Source organism: Panthera leo, chromosome D1 (assembly GCF_018350215.1).
Source record: "Panthera leo isolate Ple1 chromosome D1, P.leo_Ple1_pat1.1, whole genome shotgun sequence".
Taxonomy (NCBI): domain Eukaryota; kingdom Metazoa; phylum Chordata; class Mammalia; order Carnivora; family Felidae; genus Panthera; species Panthera leo.
The window spans coordinates 6,969,946-6,996,054 of record NC_056688.1 but is presented as its reverse complement, the minus strand read 5'-3'; the positions used below and the strand labels follow the sequence as shown (position 1 = coordinate 6,996,054).

The 26,109-nt window shown below is 41.7% G+C and overlaps 1 protein-coding gene across 5 annotated transcripts in view; it reads right to left on the bottom strand.

Moving 5' to 3' along the window:
* Window positions 1-26,109, bottom strand: part of ATM (ATM serine/threonine kinase) — a 129,944-nt gene that overhangs the window by 27,734 nt on the left and 76,101 nt on the right. For all 5 annotated transcript variants that reach the window (XM_042906231.1, XM_042906230.1, XM_042906233.1 and 2 more), the window contains 10 exons: window positions 24,323-24,499; window positions 22,200-22,377; window positions 19,619-19,706; window positions 17,775-17,930; window positions 14,286-14,373; window positions 11,572-11,660; window positions 11,370-11,472; window positions 10,517-10,665; window positions 8,761-8,865; window positions 7,415-7,534 (listed from right to left, as the gene is read on the bottom strand). In XM_042906231.1, the coding sequence (XP_042762165.1) occupies window positions 7,415-7,534; window positions 8,761-8,865; window positions 10,517-10,665; window positions 11,370-11,472; window positions 11,572-11,660; window positions 14,286-14,373; window positions 17,775-17,930; window positions 19,619-19,706; window positions 22,200-22,377; window positions 24,323-24,499 (1,253 nt within the window). The remainder of the gene's footprint in view (window positions 1-7,414; window positions 7,535-8,760; window positions 8,866-10,516; window positions 10,666-11,369; window positions 11,473-11,571; window positions 11,661-14,285; window positions 14,374-17,774; window positions 17,931-19,618; window positions 19,707-22,199; window positions 22,378-24,322; window positions 24,500-26,109) is intronic.

Genomic DNA, 26,109 nt, shown 5'->3' with positions numbered 1-26,109 from the left:
AAAGTAAGCACCAAAGTTCATAAAACTACAAAACCAGCAGACTTGTGAAGGTCAGCACAGGGGCTACAGATGATGAATGTTTTTAAAGATTTTCTTAAAAATACTCTTAAAGCTCACAAAAAGCAGCATTTCTAAGTATATATTCTTCTGAAACGAGAACACCTTCATGAAGCTTGGTGTCAGAACGCCGACACCTCTAGTCCCGCTTCAACGTTCCCTGTGGCAAAAGGCGGCATGTGAGCAAGGAAAGGGAACAGATGTATTAATTTCTGCTGTGCCCAAGTGGGTGCAGGGGAGGACTCTATGCATAATTACAGCTGCTAAAGAAATCACAATTCAGGGGGAGAAATGCTGGTAGCCGGCAAAGGTCTCACTCCCCAACATTATTGATTAAAGGAAGAGAAAATGCATATTGTGCAATTAGTTTACATGAAAAGGATGCTTCCCACACGGTCACACTAAGCAATACCGTCCAATCCTTGAGGGCCACTGTACTGACAGGAATCAAGATGAAGAAGGGACAGTAAGAAGATGACAAGATGGTGACTAGGAAATGAAAGCTCCTTCAGGAAGCTTCCAGATGGGAGGGGCCAACATGGCAGAGAAGTAGGGGGATCCAAAGTTCCCTCCTCTGTGAAACAAAGCAGTGTTGAAACTAAAAGACTTTGAATTCTGAGAGTCCGGGAGGAAAAGAGACAGTCGCTTCCAGGGACCCACAGGGACAACCTGACTGCCGTAAATGCATGATTCTGAATTGGGAGAGATGAAACGAACAGAGGAGAGGGATTCCCTTCTGCAGAGACACAAAGGGAAGAGAAAGTGCAGCTGGGGAAGCATAGCACTGTATCTGGACAAGAGAAAAACCTCAAACCAGGACGGAGAAAAAGCCCATCTCTAACTGCAGGGCTTGCTCCGGACTGGGCCAGGACTGGGCCAGCTGTCCGGATCACGCGACTGGGCAGGAGGGGAGCCAGCCCCAGGCTCGGGGACTAGGTCGCGGGTGCAGTCCGCAGTAGGAGACAGCGATCCCCTCCCTGGAGTGCTGCGGGAAAGGGCAAAGCCTGCTGCGCCTGCCGCGCCTGCCGGTCGGGGACCACATATCCGGCAGCAGGGAAGGGTGCTTCCCCAGTACCCGGGCGCAAGGAGCGGGAGTTTGAGTCCCAGCCAAGCCCCAGGCATGGCAGTCGGTGGAGCAGGACAAACCGCCTCGTCTGCGTCCTCATTTGTGTCCGTGGCACAGTGAGGACGGCTCGAACAGAGTGGTTTGGAACACCAGGTCTGTGAAGAAGAGACTGGGGGTTGCCATCACCACCAAGGGGGCAGTTCAGCTAACAGACGGCAGGGCCCACAGCGGAGGCGGGACCCGCCTACACCAAACCACGCCCCTCCGCGCCGCGTGCTGTGTATCTACGGGAACAGGATTGGCGCTGAGCAACCGGACGCCCCCTCGTCCAGACCTGAGCTGCTGCATTGCCTGGATTAATTCTCGGATAATTCTAATTATAGACATATATTCTTCCTTCCTTTTCTTCTTTTTCTCTCTTCCCTCCTCTAGTCTGGTTACTCTGGTTGCTGCTTTGTTTAAGCAGACATATTTAATCCATTTTCTTGATACATGTTCCACACCTCCTTCTTAATTCTCCATTCTCTCTCTCTGGTTTAAGCTGTATAGTTTCTCTGTCTGGATAACTTTATTTTCTTTTCTTTTCCCCCACTTCCTTCTTTATTTTCCCTTCTCTCTCTCTCTGGATTAAGCCATAGAGTTTCTCTGCCTGGTCAATTTTTATTTTTTCTTTCTCCCCGGCCCCTGTCATTTCTCTCTCCGAATGGGATAAGGCCTCTTCCAACAGCACTGCCTCCACCCTATGGGTACTTGCAGCTGGTGTTTCTGTTTCTGGCTTTTCGTTTGTTCGCGTGTTTTTGTTTTCTGAGTTTTGTTTGTTTTCCTTTCCAGGGCTACTTGAATGAACAAATCAAAGCACACTTAGTGGAGGGTTCAAAACACCACTACGGTAGGGAGATTTAGAATTTAGAATAATAGTCATAATACTAATCGTTGAATGGCGCGCCTGAGTGGCTCAGTCGGTTGAGTGTCCGACTTCAGCTCAGGTCATAATCTCACAGTTCGTGAGTTCGAGCCCCGCATCGGGCTCCGTGCTGACAGCTCAGGGCCTGGAGCCTGCTTCGGACTCTGTGTCTCCCTCTCTCTCTGCTCCTCTCCTGCTCACACGCTGTCTCTATCTCTCAAAAATAAATAAAGATTAAAAAAAATTAAAAAAAAAAAAGATTAACTGCTGGACTTGAAAAAAGCATAGAAGACAGCAGAGAATCTACTGCTGTAGAGATCAAGGAACTAAAAAATAGTAATGATGAATTTAAAAATGCTGTAAATGAGGTGCAAAATAAACTAGAGGCAGTCACAGAAAGAACTGAAGAGGCAGAGGGGAGAATTAGAGAACTAAGTGACTCAATGAAACAGAACAACATCCGTATCTTGGGTATTCCAGAAGAAGATAGAGAAAAGGGCCCAAGGTGTGCTTGAAAAAATCACAGTTGATAACTTCCCCAATCTGGGGAAGGAAACAGACATTGAAATCCAGGAGGCACAGAGAACTCCCTTCAGACGTAACTTGAATCGATCTTCTGCACAACATATCACAGCAAAACTGGCAAAATACAAAGATAAAGAGAATTCTGAAAGCAGCTAGAGATAAACACACCTTAACCTACAAGGGTAGACATATAAGGGTAGTAGCTGACCTATCTACTGAAACTTGGCAGGCCAGAAAGGAATGGCAGGAAATTTTCAATGTGATGAATATGAAAAACATGCAGCCAAGAATCCTTTATCCAGCAAGCCTGTCATTCAGAATAGAAGAGATCAAGGTTTTCCTAAACAAAACTGAAGGAATTCATCACCACTAAACCAGACGCACAAGAGATCCTAAGGGGGACCAAAAAGCATCAGAAACATCACTAGAAGCATGAAACCTACAGACAAGACAATGGCTCTAAACCCTTATCTTTCAATAAGAACACTGAATATAAATGGACTAAATGCTCCAATCAAAAGACACAGGGTATCAGAATGGATACAAAAACAAGACCCATCTATTTGCTGTCTACAAGAGACCCATTTTAGACCTGAGGACACCTTCAGATTGAAAATGAGGGGATGAAGAACCATCTCTCATGCTACTGGAAGTGAAAGAAAGTTGGAGTAGCCATACTTGTATCAGACGAACTAGATTTTAAACTAAAGACAGTAACAAGAGATGAAGAGGGGCATTATATAATAATTACGAGGTCTATCCATCAGGAAGAGCTAACAATTATAAATGTCTATGTGCCAAATATGGGAGCCCCCAAATACATAAAACAATTATTTACAAACATAAGCGATCTTATTGGTAAGAATTGCAGGGGACTTTAATACTCCACTTACAACAATGGAAAGATCATCTAGACAGAAAATCAATAAAGAAACAATGGCCCTGAATGATACACTGGACCAGATGTACTTGACAGATATATTTAGAACTTTTCATCCAAAAACAGCAGAATATACCTTCTTCTCGAGTGCACATGTAACATTCTCCAACATAGATCACATACTGAGCCACAAAAAACCCTCAATAAATACAAAAGAATTGAGATCATACCATGCACACTTTCAGATCACAATGCTATGAAACTTGAAATCAACCACAGGAAAAAGTTTGGAAAACCTCCAAATGCATGGAGGTTAAAGAACATCCTACTAAAAAACAAATGGGTCAACCAGACAATTAAAGAAGAAATTAAAAAATGTATGGAAACAAATGAAAATGAAAACACAACAATCCAAACCCTTTGGGATGCAGCAAAGGCAATTCTAAGGGGGAAATACATTGCAATCCAGGCCTATCTCAAGAAACAAGAAAAATCCCAAATACGAAATCTAACAGCACACCTAAAGGAACTAGAAGCAGAACAGCAAAGAAACCCCATACCCAGCAGAAAAAAAGGAATAATAAAGATCGGAGCAGAAATAAATAATGTAGAATTCAAAAAAACAGAACAGATCAATGAAACTAAGAATTGGTTTTTTGAAAAAAATAAACAAAATTGATAAAACTCTAGCCAGGCTTCTCAAAAAGAAAAGGGAGATGACCCAAATAGATAAAATCATGAATGAAAATGGAATTATTATAACCAATCCCTCAGAGATACAAGCAATTATCAGGGAATACTATGAAAAATTACATGCCAACAAACTGGACAACCTGGAAGAAATGGACAAATTCCTAGATACCCACACACTACCAAAACTCAAATGGGAAGAAATAGAAAATCTGAACAGACCCATAACTAGTGAAGAAATTGAAAGTTATCAAAAATCTCCCAACAAATAAGAGTTCTGGACCAGATGGCTAGTCCCAGGGAATTCTACCAGACATTTAAAGCAGAGTTAATACTTATCCTTCTCAAGCTGTTCCAAAAAACAGAAATGGAAGGAAAACTTCCAGATTCATTTTATGAAGCCAGCATTATCTTGATTCCTAAACCAGACAGAGACCTCATAAAAAAGGAGAACTGTAGGCCAATATCCCTGATGAACATGGATGCAAAAATTCTCAAGATACTAGCAAATCAAATTCAATAGCATATACAAAGAATTATTCACCATGATCAAGTGGGATTCATTCCTGGGCTGCAGGGCTGGTTCAATACTCACAAATCAATCAGTGTGATTCATCACATTAATAAAAGAAAGGATAAGAACCATATGATCCTGTCAATAGATGGAGAAAAAGCATTTGACAAAATACAACATCCTTTCTTAATAAAAACCCTCAAGAAAGTTGGGATAGAAGGAACATACTTAAACATCATAAAAGCCATATATGAAAGGCCCACAGCTAATATCATCCTCAACGGGGAAAAACGGAGAGCTTTCCCCCTGAGATCAGGAACACGACAGGGATGTCCACTCTCACCACTGTTGTTTCACATAGCACTGGAAGTCCTAGTATCAGCAGACAACAAAATGAAATAAAAGGCATCAAAATTGCCAAAGAAGGAAAACTTTTTTTTGCAGATGACATGATACTCTACAGGGAAAACCCGAAAGAGTCCACCAAAAGACTCCTAGAACTAATACATGAATTCAGCAAAGTTACAGGGTACAAAATCAATGTACAGAAATTGGTTGCATTTTTATACACCAATAATGAAGCAACGGAAAGAGAAATAAAGAAATGGATCCCATTTACAATTGCACCAAGAACCATAAAATATCTAGGAATAAATCTAACCAAAGATGTAAAAGACCTGTATGCTGAAAACCATAGAAAGCTTATGAAGGAAACTGAAGAAGACACAAAGAAATGGAAAAATATTCCATGCTCCTGGATTGGAAGAATAAATCTTGTTAAAATGTCAATACTACCCAAAGCAATCTACACATTCAATGCAATCCCAATCAAAATTGCACCAGCATTCTTCTCAAAGCTAGAACAAACAATCCTAACATTTGTATGGAGCCACAAAAGACCCCAAATAGCCAAAGTAATACTGAAGAAGAAAACCAAAGCAGGAGGCATCACAATCCCAGACTTTAGCCTCTACTACAAAGCTGCCTTCATCAAGACAGTATGCTACTGGCACGAAAACAGACACATAGACCAGTGGAATAGAATAGAGAACCCAGAACTGGACCCATAAACGTATGCCCAACAAATATTTGGCAAAGCAGGAAAGAGTATCCAATGGAAAAAAGATAGTCTCTTCAGCAAATGGTGCTGGGAGAACTGGACAGCAACATGCAGGAGAATGAAACTAGACCACTTTCTTATACCATACACGAAAATAAAATGGATGAAAGACCTAAAGGTGAGACAGGAAACCATCAAAACCCTAGAGGAGAAAGCAGGCAACAACCTCTTTGACCTAAGCAGGAGCAATTTCTTACTTACTTGACACTTCCAAAGGCAAGGAGATTAAAAGCAAAAATGAACTACCGGGACCTCACCAAGATAAAAAGCTTCTGCACTGGAAAGGAAACAATCAACAAAACTAAAAGGCAACCATGGAATGGGAAAAGATATCTGCAAATGACATATTGGATAAATGGCTAGTATCCAAAATCTATAAAGAACTCACCAAACTCCACACCCAAAAAACAAATAATCCAGTGAAGAAATGGGCAGAAGACCAGAATAGACACTTTTCCAATGAAGACATCCACATGGCCAACGGACACATGAAACAATGCTCAACGTCATTCATCTTCAGGGAAATATAAATCAAAGCCACACTGGGATACCACCTCACACTGGTCAGAGTGGCTAAAATGAACAAGTCAGGAGACTATAGATTCTGGCAAGGATGTGGAGAAATGGGAACCCTCTTGCACTGTTGATGGGAATGCAAACTGGTGCAGCCGCTCTGGAAAACTGTGTGGAGGTTCCGGAAAAAATTAAAAATAGATCTACCCTATGACCCAGCAGTAGCACTGCTAGGAATTTACCCCAGGGATACAGGAGTGCTGATGCATAGGGGTACTTGTACCCCAATGTTTATAGCAGCACTTTCAACAATAGCCAAACTACAGAAAGAGCCTAAATGTCCATCAACTGAGGAATGGATAAAGAGGATGCGGTTTATATATACAAGGAATACTCCTTGGCAATAAGAAAGAATGAAATCATGCCATTTGCAGCAACGTGGATGGAACTGGAAGGTATTATGCTGAGTGAAATACATCAGTCAGAGAAGGATAGATTATCATGTTTTCACTCATATGGGGATCTTGAGAAACTGAACAGACCGGGGGGAAGGGAAGGGGAAAATATAAAATAGGTACAAACAGAGAGGGAGGGAGGCAAACCACAAGAGACTACTAAATACAGAGAAGAAACTAAGGGTGGATGGGGGGGTAGGAGAGAGGGAAAATGGGTGATGGGCACTGAGGAGGGCACTTATTGGGATGAGCACTGGGTGTTGTATGTAAGCCAATGTGACAATAAATTATATTCATTAAAAAAAAAAAAAGTATGCTTCTAGTACAGCATGGCAGCATAGACCTAAAACAACACCAATGCCAACACAGTGCTGAAGACAGAATGGCCGATCACGTGCTATGGCGAAAAAAACCGTGGAAAAGCAATTTTACCTGGAGTAGGAAGGGGGAAAGCTGTGAATCAGCACAATGATGCTAAATTTTAAAAACCGGAATTTTTACAGTAAATATTTTTGAAAATGTTTCAGCGGTCAGCGCTCACCTCCCGTCTCAGTTCCCTGGTCAGCGCTCACCTCCTGTCTCAGTCCTCCGGTCAAGGCTCACCCTCTGTCTTAGTTCTCTGGTCAGGGCTCACTGCACACAGCAGACCTGCCCTCAGGGGAGAGGCACAGCATCGCAGGAACCACATACCTGGAGAAAAGCTCCCCGATGTTTTCGAGCTCTCCAATGGCCTGCAGCCTGCCGAGGGTGGGGTAGAGCGAGTACACGGACTCGAGGCTGCCCCTACACAGCTCCTCCACTTCTCTCACCCTGGGGGCAAAAGACAAGACGCTTGGGACACGAAGAGGCTTGCAGAAAGATCAAAGTTCGAATCTGTGGATACAGAGTTGCTTTGCTGGCTGTGCTGTTGACCTCATGCTGTGGAGGCCCCAGCATCCTGCGGCAGAAACACCATCCTCGCACGGACCTGTACTGCAACCCGGCCCTAAGCCGCAGGCTGTCTAACCTGCACTCCCCTGCACCTAGGTTTCTTCGCTTTCAGAATTCTTCTGAACATTAGAGAATACACATAGAAAGAGCCTAACAAAATGGCCAGCACATAATAAGCACCAAAATAGCAGCAAATATTTTTGTAACCAAATACAGGATTTAACAGGTCACTAACTACTGTTAAATAAATAGTATGTTACCTGTGTTTAACCTGTTATAGTTAAGTACCTTCTGGTGTATTATCTCATTGCGCCTCATAACAAGCCTAAGTATTGGTAAGTACTAACCACAGTCAGCACTTAACAAAAAGAACACCAGTGCTAAGAGGTAAATGCCATACAACTACCAACGGAGGCGAGGTTACAACTCTTGAGACACAGAGGCCCAGGAATGGGACAGAGGGGTGGGAATCTCGTTCTCAAGGGCTGTACATAAAGAGCTGATCTGGTCCCAAAGGGAATTTTTTTTTTTTTTTAAGGAAAGAACAGATTTGAACCACATGAACAAGTAAAAAGATCTTATCAGAAAAAAAGAATGTAACAATTTATGTAAGCACCTAACATGAGCAAGCTCCTCCATCTAAAACAAAAAATAAAAAGGTACTATTATAGAGTGTGTGTGTGTGACACACACGTATTTGTGTGACAAATACGAATAGAGAATTCTCTCATATAAAACTGCTGAAACACAGAGAATGCCCTTCCAAGATACGGAAAACACCCACAGTTCCTATTAAAAACATTCCTGCAGAAGACACAACTCATCTGAGCACTTACTTCTCAGATGTACATAAGCTACAAAATTGTTACAGGATTTCGCCTCCCCCTTCTGCACTGTTTGAATCCCAACAGTGACTGGCATGATTTATTCCACAGCGAAGGTGTTGCCTGACAAGAGGGTGGGAATGACGAAGACACAACCTGACCAAAGCCACCAAGTCCTTACCCTTCAGCAGTGCAAATCCGCATGCTGAAATTACTCATCAAGTTTTCAGAAAAGCAGCCATGACACTAAATGTTAAAATACAGTAACTCTTTTTACAATACCTGGCATATTTGAGACTTTCATAAAATGTGGAGAATTCTCTATCTCTCAGAGATTGTAGAGCATTGTACATGGATTCATGGTAACTGGTTCCCTCCATTCCTTTACTGAGATAATTAAAACATAGAGAAAAAATATATTTAAAAACAAAAAGTCTTAAAATGTACAGGTATATACAATATAATTGCACCAAAAAAACAAAATTTGACAACTAAAATTAAGGCGTCTCCATTTCAAACAATGCATTTCTAGAAATTCTGGCAAGAAATACAAAGAATCTTGTGGATCATTTAAATTATTCAAGCAGAAAAAAGTGTATTTCTCAGCTCTTGTGCCTGGTTCTAATTCTCACTTATTCAGCAAACACCGACTATGTGCCAGGGGGCACCAGGCTCCAAAGCCGGGGCAGAGCCGGGGGAAGGGGGTCCATGACTGGACAGGTCAGATAAGGTCGCCATTCCCATGGAGTTCATGTTGTGGTTCAGAGAAGATGGACAATAAATAAGCCAGACGCTGACAAGGAACGTGCAGAGAATTAAAACGGTAACAAAAGAGAATGACCGGGTGGCAACTTGAGATGGATGGTCAGGGAATCTCTGAGACATGACACTGTCCTACTAGAATCTGCATGACGAGAAGCCACACCCGGGGCAACAGGGGCAACAGGCAGCAGATACATTCAAGGCCTTTACGTACCAACAGCCTGGTGTGCAGGAAGAACACAGAGAAAGCCCACGTGCCTGAAATACAGCAGGCAGCGGGAACAGTATACGGTGACTTAGAGAGGAAGCAAGAGTAAATGCTATAAAAATATGAAAGCGTATCTCTCTAATCATACGGCAATCTAACAGTCTGAAATCTGAAAGACACTCCAATTGATGAAATTTTTTTCTGTGAAGGCAATTAAACATACAATTAATATGGTTTCGTTTTTTGGTGCCTATGTCATCAAAAGACTTTTTACATAAATGAGAAATCTTTTCTAAGATCAGGTGTTTGGCTTTCCATTCGGAGCAAATGGTGATGTTACATACAGGGCTACAAACGGTATCTTCCCATGTTCCGGGATTAGCAGTATTTTTTCATGAAAGAAAATATCCCATCGCTAAAGATAAGCAGTCTTAGGAGTGCTGTCCAGCCATGACGGTGCTACCTGAATACCGCAGGGACTGGGAAGCGGAAAGGCTATACTTCTCTTTGGGTTCATAAACAATCAATGAGAAGATTCTCAGGAGAAAATACATTTTACATTTCTATTTTCAAGTATGTCTGGCAGCAGGCCGGGGGGTGGGGGGCGGGGGGGCGGGGAGGGATGCCCTGATGGAATTAGAGGGTGTAACTCAACCCAGATACGTGAACTGCTTACTGCTGTCATGTTTAAGCCACTCGGGCATCTCTATAGCCTGCAGCATGTACAAAACACGAGAAACCCCCCAACTCTTGTTATGCTCACAGAGTAAGTTTAAAAACAGTTCATTATAGGGGTGCCTGGGCGGCTCAGTCCGTTAAGCATCTGACTCCTGATTTTGAGTCAGGTCACAGTCTCACGGTTCATGAGTTCGAGCCCTGCGTCAGGCTCTGTACCGTCAGCACGAAGCCTGCTTAGGATTCTCTCTCCTTTTCCTTGTCTCTCTGCCCCTCCCCTGCTTATGCACGCTCTCTCTTTCCCTTTCTCTCACTCAAAATAAATATATAAACTTAAAAAAGAATAAAAACAGCTCATCAGTTACAACCAGAAGAAAATGTCCAAGCTCTTACTTGGCAGAAACACAGTGGTCCCACTGCATATTCCTCCACGCTGCTTGGTAACAGAGCTCCTGCAGCTGTGCACTCCACTCTTTATTTTCAAGGTCTAATCCTTTTAAATAGACGGAAAGGATATGGCAGAGTCCCAAATTCTGCAGGGCCTAAGCAGGAGTTTAAAAAAAAAAAAAAAAAAAGTAGTCAAAGATAACAAAACTAGCGAAAAAATAATGGCCAAACATGAAAAGTAGGGGCGCCTGGGGGGCTCAGTCGGTTCAGCAACCAGCTTCAGCTCAGGTCATGATCTCCTGGCTTGTGAGTTCAAGCCCCGCACTGAACTCTCCACCCTCAGGAGCCTGCTTCAGATCCTCTGTCTCTCTCTCTCTCTGCCCCCTCCCATGCTTGCTCTCTCTCTCTCTCTCTCTCTCAAAAATAAACATTAAAAAACAACAAAACATAAGAAGTAACTTTCACAACACCATCACTGAAAATCCCCAAGTACCATTTAGTTTGCTCTCCCCGAAACACAAAGACAGAGACTGAAGCCCGGCTGAGGGGCGCCAGCCAGCAGCACAGACGACAGCCTCCGGACCACCTGACATACAGACTACGAGCAAGAGTTTACGTGAGGCTTTCCACGGAAAGGATGTAATCCACGACCTGCCACGCTGCGTGCTGGTAAGAAATGTCTTCTGCTGGCTAACAAGACTGTGATCAACAAACCCACACCATCTTTCAGGTCAGCGACCCTCTGGGTTTTGACCCCAATGCCTGTGTCCAGAGTTTACGTGGCCGGCTGAAGACGCCACCCATGTACTGAAATCCCCTCACGCGACACGGGACTTCACCAGAGCAGAAGAGAACTCACCTGGATGATTCCTGCCTGGCGGGTGGATGAGGAGATTGCTGACTCAAGGTCATATGTCACCAGGGCTTTCCCCCACATGGCTTCATGCTCGTACGTTCGCAGCCTGTAATTACAGATTTCCAAGGTACCTCTGAGTTCTACCTGCGTGTGGCTCCTTCACAGACAGAATTACCATCCCGCCATTCAGAAGCACGGGTTTTACCTGGTAAGGGGCTGGAGCATCTTCCCCCCACCACAGCCGTACAGGCTATCTGGCTCTCCGATACTTCTATAGATTTCTAAGAGCAGATCCTAAAAACGGGGCAGCAACAAAAATTGGAGATGGGAAAAATACCGCTTTATGAATTCAACAAAATGGAAATTGTATCATTACCAACATGTCTCCCAACTACACATTATTGTCATAAACGTAAGAGATAGTGATATGGAAATGTATACCAAAGATGTGAATCGGCAACACAACGAACAGATCCCAGACAACAGAATGGCTCCCTGAAAAGAACTGATCACAATTTCATGCATTAAATAAGAAATCAACCCCAATTTATCAGGCTTTCAAACACATGCATAAGTAATCATTTAAATAAAAACAAAGAATCCTATCAACAGCTAAAAATGGACACAGGAAAATGACATCTGCAAAGTCTGACTCTTGGAAACTGAATGTAGTAAAAATAAAGGTCATGAACTTTTCTTTCAAAGAAAACTCAAAACTGAATTATGTTACAATTGGTAAAACACAGTAAGGATAAAGAAGCAGCTTGATGACTCCAATCTTTGTTGTAAAATGTACACAGAATGGATTCTGTTTAAAACCATCTCAGTAAAATAAAAATGAAAACAGAAAGACAACAGAAGATTGGAAAAACTAGAAACCTCTGCACAGAAAACCAATCAAGCAATTTTACTGCTTAATGGTGCTTGCTCTGGGAAATATTTACTAAATACAACTTCATGGATACTGGCATAAGTCTGTAATTCTAATTCTTTTTTTTTTTTGTTACTATTTATTTATTCTTGATAGCACAAGTGTGAGTTGGGGAGGGGCAGAGAGAGAGGGGGAGACAGAATCCAAAGCAGGCTCCAGGCTCTGAGCCAACAACACAGAGCCCAACGCAGGGCTCAAACCCACGAACTGTAAGAACATGACCTGAGCTGAAGTCGGACACTCAACCGACTGAGCCTCCCAGGCGCCCCTGCAGTTTGAATTCTAATTAAACTGTTTCTATTCATGAACGTGAAATTGAGCCCTTGGTGCTGGAATGTTCAGTACCCAGCTTAGCGCAGTAGCCAGCCTAGCACAGAAAATACTGCAAAAACTCAGCAAAAGAGGGTAAAACTATCAAAAAAGCACAAATGGAAAAGAGAAAGGAGAATGGGATCAACAGTAGAGAACATACAAGACGCCAGGAGAGGCTGATGGTGCTAAGGGTTAGTGAAACATCAGAGAAGATGCTGAAAGGAAGGCGACCCCCACGCTAGTAACACAAAGTTCACAGGGCCCACGAGCAAGTGCTGCTTCTGGGAGGAGGTTAGTCTTTCACAAGTCCAGCTGTTAAGGAAAAAGAGGCCAGAAAGGGTGACAGAAGAGAGAAATGACTTATTTTTATTTTTTTTAATATTTATTTATTTTTGAGAGAGAGAGAGAGAGAGAGAGAGACAGACAGACAGAGACAGAGAGAGACAGAGAGTGAGCTGGACAGGGGCAGACAGGGAGACACAGAATCCAAAGCAGGCTCCAGGCTCTGAGCTGTCAGCAGAGAACCCGACGCAGGGCTTGAACCCACAGATTGCGAGATCATGACCTGCCGAAGTCGGACGCTTAACCAATTGAGCCAACCAGGCACCCCGGAAATGACTTTATTTTTAAGTAGGCTCCATGCCCAAAGTGGGGCCTGATCCCATGACCCTGAGATCAACAGTCACGAGCTCTACCAACTGAGCCAGCCACGCGCCCCTGCAGGGGAATGACTTGAACAGAAGTGTGACAACGTCTGGACACGTCCAGAGGGAGCAGAGCACAGTGAAGAGTAACTGCTCTGAGAAAGAACTCATAAACAACGAAGCACAGGAAGGACTGTGTTGACTAGAAGGAGAAAGTGTTTCTCCACTTTAACAACAGGAAAGGTTACACTGAGCGATGCAGGGGGATTTCGTGTTTGATGGGGAGATGTGCTGGGACTTCGTCTCTACCTCCCCGGTTTTCTTCGAGAAGCAGGAGGCAAGCTACAAGCAAAAGGGAAGAGACCAAGTGGAGAGGTAGAAACGGTCATTTCAGAGGACTGAGCCGACCAAAGAAATTCAGCGAGAATGGCCAACTTAGGAGTAGGCATGAAGAGATTTATAGAAGGGGTTCCTGGGGGGCTCAGTCGGTTAAGTGTCCAACTCTTTGTTTCAGCTCAGGTCACGACCTCATAGTTCATGGGATCGAGCCCTATGTTGGGCTCTGCACTGACGGTATGGAGCCTGTTTGGGATTCTCTCTCTTTCTCTAAATACATAAACATTAAAAAAAATTTATAGAAGGAATCGGCCCTGCGATGTGACATACAGTAAACAAGTAAACAAATGAATATATGATTACAAATGTTAAATTCTATAAAGAAAAGAAACAGGCTACTGTGGCAGAAAAATCTGTATGAGATAGGTGGTTTTACTTCCAAGTGTCAGATGAAGGAACTCAAGGTTGGAAAGGGGGAGTGATCTGCACAAGATTTTACAAGCAGCAGGGTCAGGATCAGAACTCAACTCTGTCCACCCCGAGGCCTAACGTTCAAACCGTGAGCTTACGTACAGGACACTCAGCCCAAACAGTAACGTCAGTCTGAAAATCAAATGACGTCTCTAGCATCTCTATAATAAAATAATAATACAAAATAAATAGTATCACAAATAATAAGGTCTCTGTAATATTTACCTGTAAACTTATTCCAGTTTCTTCTTTACTTTTTTCACTCAAACTAGAAATCGTTGTATTTTGGCTTGCTTCTTCAAACATAAGGCTTCTGTTTGTCACAAGAGCACATCTTTTAATGAAAATATACTATTGTGAAGCTTACTAACACACACTATAGCCTTGAATGAGAAAAACTAACCAAGATCACAGATAAAACATAATGAACCATTCATACTTTAAAATGTAATATGACTCACACCTAGAATGGAAAAAATTTGTGAATATTAATTCTTCTCATGATTATCAAATATTAATGACAATCTCATAGACAGGAAGGCCATAAGTCAAACTGCGCTTATTTATAGGGAGGGCCAGGCCTGTTTAAAAATAAATGCTCTCCAATTTATAATGTTCTGTCAGGGGTTTTACCCGAAGTTCAACCTCATTAATAATCACGGGCACACAAGACCACACCGAGACACCACATAACAAGCGATAAATCGGTAAAAATTAGGAAGTGTGATAATACTAAGTGTTCACAAAGAGGGGCATGGGTGGGATCCACCCACCCAAGGTTATAAAACCACTAAGTGACAGGAAGAAGACAGAGATCTGGGTACCCCAAGGCCTCAGCTTTCAGCCCTGCACGTACATACACGATATTCAGTCCCATCAGTTAATTTCAACTCCCAAGTCATGTCAGCTATAAAGTTGGTGACAATAATTATCCCGTGTATAAAATCAATAGTAACCTAAGTGGGAGTGCCTCTGTTATTACTTATCAATTGATTCCTGTTTGGCTCCCTCCTTCAAATGTAAGGCTTTCTACGGATCCACTCCCACAACTCCATTTCTGACAAGTATGCAAACGGCTGTGACCACTTTCAGAAACAATCTGGCACTATCTTGACAAGGCTGAACTTCTGCATCCCCTGCAGCCCAGTAGTTTTCCCCTTAGACACAGATCCTGAACCGGGGAAGGAGGAAACGAATCGTGGTGCACCGCCCCCCGCTGGGACACGCAGTGGCAGTGACAAAGTACTGACCACAGCAACACACGACATAGATGAATCTTACAAAGATACCGAATGGAAAAACAAGTTCTAGAAAAGCACACACATAATTTGTCATGAAGCTCAAAAATGAGGAAAACTAAACTATATTTATGTATTCATACTCCTAGGATAAAAACAGCACCTATAAGAATGAACACAAAACACGAGCTCACGTTCACCTCCCGGAGGGAAGACAGAGGGATGGGACAGAGGAGACTGCTGCCTGACAGAAGAGTAGCGACAACATCCAATTTATGTGTAGCTATTACATCTATTTTCCTTATTGGCAGGTCATGCAGAAGACAGTTTTCAGAGGAGAAATTTGGAGAGCAGGGGAGACAGTACTAGAGGTTGTAACTTTGTCCGTCTAAGGCTGTAATTAATCCAGGAAAAACAGAGCCGCCAGGACCTGGCAGACGCTGCCTCAAGTACCAGTGACACTCACATAACCGAGGTCGCGAATGAACACCTTTGGTCTAAATCTGTTTGAGGGAGTTTTACACTTCTTTCTGAAAAATTATGGACACTAGCTTTGAAATCTCGTATGTTCTCAGGAGCAAGTTAACAAACAAAACTTTATGGTACCTGACTGAGTCACTGAAGAAAACCAGCGTTCCCTACCCTCCGTCAAGCTCATCCCTCTGTCTGCCCTTCCTGTCCCATCAGGCACTTGGGGAAAAAATCAAAAATCAAAACCAAACTGTTAAAGCAAATTGCAAGCCTTCTCTGTCAAGGACTTGTTCCTAAAGTTAACCAAATCAAAATCCGGGCCTCCTGCTCGTTAAACAATTCTGCAAAAGTTTGCCAAAATCTATCCCATCACCTATCTACAAATTAAGGTGATTTTATTTACACTCATAGACGAGTGGTGCCTGGGTGGCTCAGTCTGTTAAGAGTCCGACTTCGGCTCAGGTCATGATCTCGCAGTTGTTGAGTTGGAGCCCCATGTCAGGCTGTGTGCTGACGGCTCAGAGCCCGGAGCCTGCTTCGGATTCTGTGCCTCCCTCTCCCTCTCAGCCCCTCCCCAACTCATGCTCGGTCTCTCAAAAATAAATGAACATTATACTACTAGACAAGTGTATTCACTCCCAATTAGAAGAAATACTAATTAGAAGGAAATACACAATGAAACCAAGATACTGAAACACATTCAGATCATAATTACTACTGCCAAGTATGTAGACCCTGACTCAAATGTTAAGTCTCTAAGAATGGGCAATGATCCATTTCTTACTGATATTTAACGAACATAACTGTCTTCATACAGTCTATAGTGATGATGAACCAATTACATATTATACATAGTATCTACATATCATAGATTTTTGTTTTCATTTGAAAAGGAGAAACTAAATACCAAACCAAAGACTTAAGAAATCAGTCCAAGTAACTCATTTATTTATGTTTGGACGAGGATCTGAATTCTGGCTCCTGGTTTTCCACAGTCTAAAAATCACACTGTTTCCAGCTTAAGGATAGTCCAAGGTAGAAATCATTAAGTAGCAAGCATAAGAAATATAGCAACATATTATATCTTTGCCATTGCAATTCTGTAATAGCAGTGATTCTGTGGTGGGAGAATGAGGCTAAGAAGAAAAATAAACACTAGGCTACTTCAATTTTTTTTTTTTTCAACGTTTTTTATTTATTTTTGGGACAGAGAGAGACAGAGCATGAACGGGGGAGGGGCAGAGAGAGAGGGAGACACAGAATCGGAAACAGGCTCCAGGCTCCGAGCCATCAGCCCAGAGCCTGACGCGGGGCTCGAACTCACGGACCGCGAGATCGTGACCTGGCTGAAGTGGGACGCTTAACCGACTGCACCACCCAGGCGCCCCAACACTAGGCTACTTCAAATGAGTAAGATCTCACGAGTGCAGCTGGGATAATACAGTGTGCATTCTCTACTCTTTAACCTCCTTGCTTTCTTGTTTTTCACTAAGATCTAGGACAACACCTATTCAACTCCTATTAGAATTCTAACTCAGAGGAAAAGTTAATTAAGTTGGTAGAAATACAGGTAGATAGCAAAGTAATGAAAGTAATTGAGTCACAGAAAGAAATCAGTACATTACTTTATAATAAACAAGGAAAATGGACCTTGAACAAGCTGGGATTAGTGGTAAAAGTAATTTCACTAAAATCAAGCAATCACTCAATCATCTGAAAACTATTTATTGATCACTTCTATTAAATTCCCAATGCTACCGCTATGGGGAACAGAGAGATGAATAAGGAGTTTGCTATCTAGAATTTATACAATTCTTAAGGAATAAACATCTGTTTTATTTCAGAGCAGAATTATTTATATCTTTTAAAATATTATTTCACTTTAATAGAAAACTTCTATCTAAAATGTCTTTTAAATGGGGGAATGGGAGCAAAATAAAATACATACCTTTACTGAAACAATGTCAACACTGATTTTAAAAGCCAAGTGTCTAAATTCCATTACCTTTTCTCCTGGTCATCTGTGCTTTTCTTATCTGCATAAATTTCTGCGTAGAGCAATGCTGTAAAGTGAGCAGCACAAGACTGAGCCACCTTAGCAACCTCCAGGTAATTCAACTCCAGCCAGAAAGCATCATCAAAAACGGTTCCTAAGGAAGGTCTAAGGAAAAACTTAACATCAAGTCATGTCCATTTCTTTAACTTCAATATCAAAAGAAGAGTATGCTGATATAGAACACAATGGTAGCAAGCGTTAAAAAGAAAATTAGATTCAAATAGCCAAAAACCGCATGTCCCCAACATATAGCTGTAAACATGTTAACATACTACGGCTGAAGAGCCCTATCTGACCCCTTTCGGATCACAAACCCCGTACGGAATCTGAGGAAAGCTACGGATCATCAGAGCTCATACAAATTTGGGGTTCACACCTACCTTCCATCAAGGGGTCTATGGACTCCAGGCTAAGGGTAGGCTGCACAGAATACCCAATAACACCTACAAAAATCTTTTTTAAAAAGTGGCCAATTTAATGGAAATACTGTTTCTTCAAAACACAAGTACATGTTTTTCCTAATGCAGTCCGTTTTCTCTTTGTTTTTTCGCCTAAGTTACTTAATAAAAACCTTCTGGGAGTAACAGTGGGTCACAATCGGAAGCAATCATCTATCTCTTTTAAAACCAGCATTATAAATGAAATGTGACAAGGTAGTGGGTAACAACACTGGTTTTAGGCCAGCATATGGCCTGGTTCAAGTCTGGTTGGACCACCCACTACAAGATATATCACCTTCAACAACTTCGATTCTGAAGGTTTAATTTTCTCATTTGTAAAACCGGGGAACAAGAGCCATCTTCCACGGAATTTGAAATGATTAAATAACACGTATCAGGCTGATGAATACAGCGCCTGTCACAGAGCTGACGCTTAACTGTAGCTACGGAGGGGCACCTGGGTGGCTCAGTCGGTTGAACGGGGAGCCTGCTTGGGATTTTCTCTCTCCCTCTCTCTCTGCTCCTCCCCTGCTCCCACTTGCCCTCTCTCTCCCCACCTGTGCCCCTCCCTCACTTGCACGTGCTCTCTCTCTAAAATAAAAAACAAAACCACCAAAAAACAAACCCTGTGGCTGAGGAACCTGAAGTTCAGAGATCACAAAGCTTCTAAGCACCAGAATCGGACATAAATTGAGGTCCTTTACACTCCTTTGTTCTGTTCATATTCTCTCAAGGAATCTTCTGTACGGCCTATTCAGAATGAAAACTAAATGTGAAGAATGCTTATCTCTTCCAAGGACTGGAATGTCAACACCACTCTACCTTGATGACGAATCTGCATTGAACGATTCAGAGGTGAAACGGACTCCCAGCCCCAAGAAATAACATGCTTCTGGCTACAGCTACAGCTTTTTATGGGCTGTCTCAGGAAAGGATCTCTACGCGACAATATAGCGTATCGGTAACTTTCTAATTGGAAACATACTGAAACCCTAACATTTCTAAGAGCGGTGCGGGATGGTATGCGGGGGACAAAGAGGAATTCATTTGAAAACGTAAAGGCATTTAGGGATTTTGCACTCCTCCCCTACTCTCCTTCCCGCCCTTCGTCAACCACTGCCGCCACCAGCATACACGCACAGAAGACGCCACTTCCTACCTATCCAAGCTGCAGGCCTGATTTAACCAAAGTGCCACCTGAATATGGGTTATTTCAAGAAGATAGAAGCATCACACAAAGTACATACAGCACCTTGGAAAGAGCACCACCTCAGAGAACGTGACAATGCAGCCGGCAGTAACAAGTGACCCTTCTAAGTCCCCAAACCCCAAAAGCCATGTTCACTCCATTACCTCCTTTGTCTCCTCATGTAGTCCACAACAGCAAGCATGGTCCTCTGCGACTTTTTATCCACACAGCATCGGAAAAAGTGCTCTGAGTCTGACAAAGAAAGACAGCTCCCCTTAGTCTGGGCAGACTTGCTTAAGGGCATCCTTCCTTCTGGGCGTGCGTCTGTCTCCCTCTACACTCTAAGCTTCTGGTGGGCAGTCACCTGGCATAAAACTGGTTCTTAATAAGTATGAATCGATAAGAACTTAATGGCATTTCTTACTCTTTTACAAGAAACTGCTTATTAATGAAACTGAGAATTTAATTACAATTTATATTTTATTTCTGAAGGGGGCTAATTCACTGGCTCAGTAAATATTTACCGAGGATCTTTTATATACTGGGCAGTTGGGATACAACTCTGAATAAGAGAGACTGTTTCTGTGCACACAGAAGTCACTGGCTTGCCTGAGAGTCTCGCCTCTGTGTGATGAGGATGTGACAGGGAAGTGGAGAGTGGACAGGCACAAAGGATGGAACCTAATCTAAACAAGGAAAGGTTCACAGAGAAAGGGGTATCCGATGGAAGAGTGGCAGACAGTGTCCCAGGCAAGAGAAACAACCACCTACGGTGGCTGCAACAGGAACTCACTGTAAGAATTTCAGTTGTGCTGACAGCAGCAAGGATGCTGGGGGCAGACACAAACAGAGGGACTAGCAGGATTTATAACACAGAAGTGGCAGGACCTGGCAGTCGGGTGAACATGAGAGAGGTCTAAGTGGGTGCCCTTCACTGATGAGGTGCATGGTCGGAGAGGCCGAGGGGAGGGGATAGGAGGAAGATGGCAAGTTTACTCTGGAGAAGTGAGTCCAAGGTGCACGGGACACAATCAAGTGAGGTCAGGGAGACTTACAGACATCAGATCTGATGGAAATGTGTATTTGCTTTCCTTGTAAACAACAGAATTCTACAGGTGAAATTTAAATTGTCATTTATGGTCACAGATACTGGCACTTTACACAGAGATAAAATAAAATGGGCAGATTTCTACCAACGAATGGTGATAGGACACATATACATATATACACATGTATGTATATAGGATAAATATGAAAACAATTATCATGTTCATGATAAGGAACTGCCAGGTCATCACAAGCAATGATTACATTAAAGTTGGTAATAAAATCGTCTTCAACAGAACTCTAAATTATTTTAATATTTAAAGTTTAAACGCTTACTGGTAATTGAATCACTTACACCATATTTCCCAAGTTAAGGACAGGAGACACAGTTTAGTTTGCAAAGTCTCTACGAGAATTATTTCATGAATTTCGTTCCAATAATCTGAAGAAAATTCATGTAAGCATGTTTTGGGTCATTTACATGACAACGTATAATCTACTCAGACCACAGAGTGAGCTTCCAGGTCTACGTTTATAGTTAGATTATTTCACATGGTAAGGGTGTAATTGCTATCAACGAAGAACTACGTGAAACATAAGCCTAAGTGACACCTCAGTCGTGTCGAAGGTTTTAGCAGTAAAGAGGGAAACGAGTGGGACAAGTCACAGCTTCTGCCAAAGTGACTAGAACTGTATCAAGACTGGGAAGAGCAAGTCAGTTGCAGCAAAACAGAACGTACATCGGTCCTTCTCTTAGAACTGCACTGGTGTCCAGTACACCAAGTGAATTTGCACCTGGTTTTGTGTTTGCACATAAAATACATTAATGACACATGTTAAAGACAGTAAGTTACCATTACAGATTTGTGATTCGTTTTGCCTTTATTTAATCTTAGGTTTGAAAACCTGACCCAGAAGAAGCCCTCAACTATGCGCATATATATATATTATGTGTGTGTGTGTATGTATATATATATATATATATATATGTATTATATACCCCCATAATACAGTGCTCCTGTTCCCGGTGGAATTTCTCCCACTATAAGCTCTACCATGGGAAATACTTATTATAAAGCATGAAAAGAAAGGAGGTTATGTGAGCAAATGAAGTATAATCTAATTTTTGTTTGCAAAAACCCCAAGGATATGTACCACATGTGAATGGTTGTTATCCTTGATCATGGAATTATGGGCAACTTAATTTTTTAATTTCTGCTCATTTCTATTTTCCACAATAAATATTTGGTAATAAAAAGGGTTGTTTTCAAACAAATGAGTCGGGGCCAGAGCTTTAGCATGAACATTTCATCATCTTTCCAACATGGTACTCCTAACATTTGCTTGCATTTATTAGCCTGCTTTTTCCACTGCTAGACTGTAGGGCGTCTTCTCTGTGTGGCTAAGGTCCGTGCCAAGCCTAGTGCCTGACACACACCGAATGCTCAGTTAGTTGCTCCCTTATTAAGAGCCACAACTTCCTGAGGGAGTACTGTGCATCAAGTGTTATCCCAGGTGCTTTATATGTCATCTCATTGAAAACTGGCTACAACCTTCATCTCCATTCTACAGATGAGGAAACAGTATTTAGATGCTATGGAATTAAGCCAATAAAGCATCCTGAAGGGATTCAAACAAATCCACCTTTCTCTAGAACTGAGAACTTAAAGTATAAATGCTAGAAATTGAACAGAATACCTGAATCCAAATTTGCAGGGGTTGTGGATCGGCTCGTTTGTGAGGAGTGTCTGAAACAGTTAGTGAAAAATCCCTGAATGTGTGTAGACAGCAGAGTTCTCCATGATTCATTTGTATCTTGGAGTAAAATATCATGAATCAAGTATGGAAGCACAGTCTGACAAAAGTCAGTTTTCACCTAAAATATATAAGCATATCAAATCAAGAGTTTGAGTGAAAATAATGTACTTAAAATTTTCATCCATTACTGGCATATTAGACTTAAAAAAAAAAAAAAAGATCAATCTGCCATGAACTCAACGTACCTCTAAAACACAATCAAAATACATTTTCAGGCAGTGCTTAAACAAATCAAACTAATCTAGAGTATCTATGTCAAACATATGTGTCAATTACATGACAACTGTTCATTTCCGACCTGGGCCACCTGCATGCAATGAAACAGGATACTGCTTACAAGTGAAATTATTAGGTCACTACAGCAAATAAAATTTCACTGTTGACAAGTGTTACTAATAACAAGCAGCTTTCAGGGCACCTGGATAGCTCAGTCGGTTAAGTGTCCGACTTTGGCTCAGGCCATGATTTCATGGTTCGTGAGTTCGAGCCCCACATTGGGCTCTATGCTGACAGCTCAGAGCCTGGAGCCTGTTTCAGATTCTGTGTCTCCCTCTCTCTCTGCCCCTCCCCTGTTCACGCTCTGTCTCTCTCTGTCTCAAAAATAAATAAACGTTAAAAAAAAAAATTAAAATAAATAAATAAATCAATCAACATTTAAAAAATTAGAAAAAATAAAGCAGCTTTCTAATTTGTTATAAAGGAAAATGGGGATTGAAGTTAAAGAAAAAAGCTGGAAAGCTGATGTTTGTACATTTTCTACACTCAGTGAAAAGCTACAACAGTCATGTTAAAATGTTTATTATTTTAATAAACTCCAATTTATGGGTATATGATGTGGGTACTTGTTTGTGATCTACTCCAAGGTATAGATAAGTACTTTAATACCCGTGGTACACTGAAACAGCATACAACCTTATGTTTGTCAAGGCACTCTCTTCATTACTCATCACATACTACACACACAAAACAAATGTGTACCAAATGCACACTTTATCTTTTCCTTTTAGACTAAAGACAAATCAAAATGGCAGTTTTAGAAATAAAGAATTTAAGGAATTTGGAGCTGGGGTGTTGTCTCTATGTATATTTGGAATATTTTATCTTGTGACCCAAAGTCAGGACTTTATAAAAAATCTCAGATATGTTCACTAATGGGAAATGCGATGTGTGTGTGTGTCCAGGGTTATCACCATGCTGACTTAGCACAAATGTTACGTAGTAATGCAGAGAGTGTGAGAATTTATTCACTGCCAACAATTTTTCTGTAGAAGTAAGGACCGTTTTTTAAATTGCTTTCAATCAGGGCACTTTACCCAAATACTCATTTCTCTATCAGTACTTTGGACTGGCAGATGTCTGAACTAGTCAGATACTCTGTTTTCACACTGCTATTGAATCATGCAGCTTTTGAAGCCTTAGAGCATCATGATATTGTACTGTTTGGCACACTTGATAAAAGCACACAAAGTTGGTGTTTAATTGGGTATGTACCTTTACCCTCTATTGAAATAAACTGTACTGTACCTTCAAAAATAAAAGAGCAATGCTAACTGCTACCCTAGTTCTTTTTCTCACTCAAGAAAGTATATACCAGGGAAAGAGAATCACAAACACCTTAAAAAAAAAAAGTAAACTAACAACAAAGCAGGAGACTTTTGGTTCATATAAATAATTTACAACCATCCGTATCTTAACTATCATTAGTGGCACCCTTTAGAGCTCATCTAGGAGGTAGCTAGCCCACAGCAGAAACCGATCGCACAAAGTTATAGCTAAATATTTAAACACGCCCGTGCAATGGGTTCCCAAAGGCCGAGCGCGGGCACTGCTCCATGGAGGTGACGCTCCACGGAGATGATGCGAGTACCACAGATCTGCAGACCAGAATCGTGTACACAGAAGCCGAACGGGACGTGACCAGCCAAGAAAGCTATTAAGAGAAGGCTCAAATAAAAACAGCAAAGGTAGGAAGGGAGTAATTAAGTCAGACTAACTAATCTTACTTCACACATTGGCTTTAATAATTGAAGAATTTCACTCTTTGTGCCTCCACTATCCAAAAATGCACAAGTCAGCCTCTTTATCCAACTGTCATGATTTCCACTTTGAGGAGTCCACAGGCTCGTATCATCCAGGCCTTCTAAAGGACTTTCTTTGTCCAGTCTGGGTACTTCTAAAAACTAGAAAGAAAACAGTCAACACATGTAAGTAAGGCAATTAGAAATACATTCTATCTTTCTTATGCAGAACAAATATCCAGACATAAACGAATCTGTTTCCAAACCAAACTACAGTTAAAACAAAATCTGGAAGCAATGGGTACATTTTAAAATTAAAATACATTTATGTTTACATGAATGGCAGAGTGGTATGCCAAAAAGTTACTGGTCTACACAGCAGGATGCATGAGTTCGAACCTCAGCTCACTAGTGTGTTATATGAATCACAAACTCTCTGCAGCACCTGTCTTGTGGACAGAACCAGTCAGGGTCCACCACACAGAACTGATTTCAAGATTAAATCAGTTCTCAAAATGTTAAAACTACAGTGTTTTATAGCTTAGATGACTGGTTTTATTAATACTTTATATTACCAGTAATTTCACTGAGACCGAAACTGTATTGATGATCTATTAAAAAGACTATTACAATAATGGGTATATGTCCTCAAGTTAATTTGGTGAAAATTCTACTGTGTATTTCCCAGGTGCTTTATGAAAAGAAAATACTAAAGAGGAAAGTTTAGACTAAAGAGAAGGAAGAGTTCTTATGTATTTACTTTCAGAACCTTGCAATGGTTATTACCGTGGACAAAGGAGAAATCTATAGGTCATCTTAGATTTCACTACAGATGGTGTTTTTTTTTTTTTTACTATGTAATTTATTGTCAAATTGGTTTCCATACAACACTCAGTGCTCACCCCAACAGGTGCCCTCCTCAATGACCATCACCCACTTTCCCCTCTCCCCCACCCCACATCTGCCCTTACTTTGTTCTCAGTATTTAAGAGTCTTTCATGGTTTGCCTTCCTCCCTCTCTGTAATTTTTTTCCCCTTCCCCTCCCCCATGGTCTTCTGTTAAGTTTCTCAGGATCCACTTAAGAGTGAAAACATGGTTTCTGTCTTTTCTCTGACTGACTTATTTCCCTTAGCATAATACCCTCCAGTTCCATCCACGTTGCTGCAAATGGCCAGATTTCACTCTTTCTCATTGCCAAGTAGTATTCCATTGTACATATAAACCACTTCTTCTTTATCCACTCATCAGGTGATGGACATTTGGGCTCTTTCCATAATTTGGCTATTGTTGAAAGTGCTGCTATAAACATTGGGGTACAAGTGCCCCTATGCGTCAGCACTCCTGTATCCCTTGGGTAAATTCCTAGCAGTGCTATTCCTGGGTCGTAGGGTAGTTCTATTTTCAATTTTTTGAGGAACCTCCATACTGTTTTCCAGAGCGGCTGCACCAGTTTGCATTCCCACCAACAGTGCAAGAGGGTTCCCGTTTCTCCACATCCTCACCAGCATCTATAGTCTCCTCATTTGTTCATTTTAGCCACTCTGACTGGTGTGAGGTGGTATCTCAGTGTGGCTTTTATATTTCCCTGAAGATGAATGACGTTGAGCATCTTTTCATGTGTCTGTTGGTCATTTGGATGTCTTCTTTAGAAAAGCGTCTATTCATGTCATCTGCCCATTTCTTCACTGGATTATTTTTTTTCAGGTGTGAGTTTGGTGAGTTCTTTATAGATTTCGGATACCAGCCCTTTATCCAATAAGTTGTTTGCAAA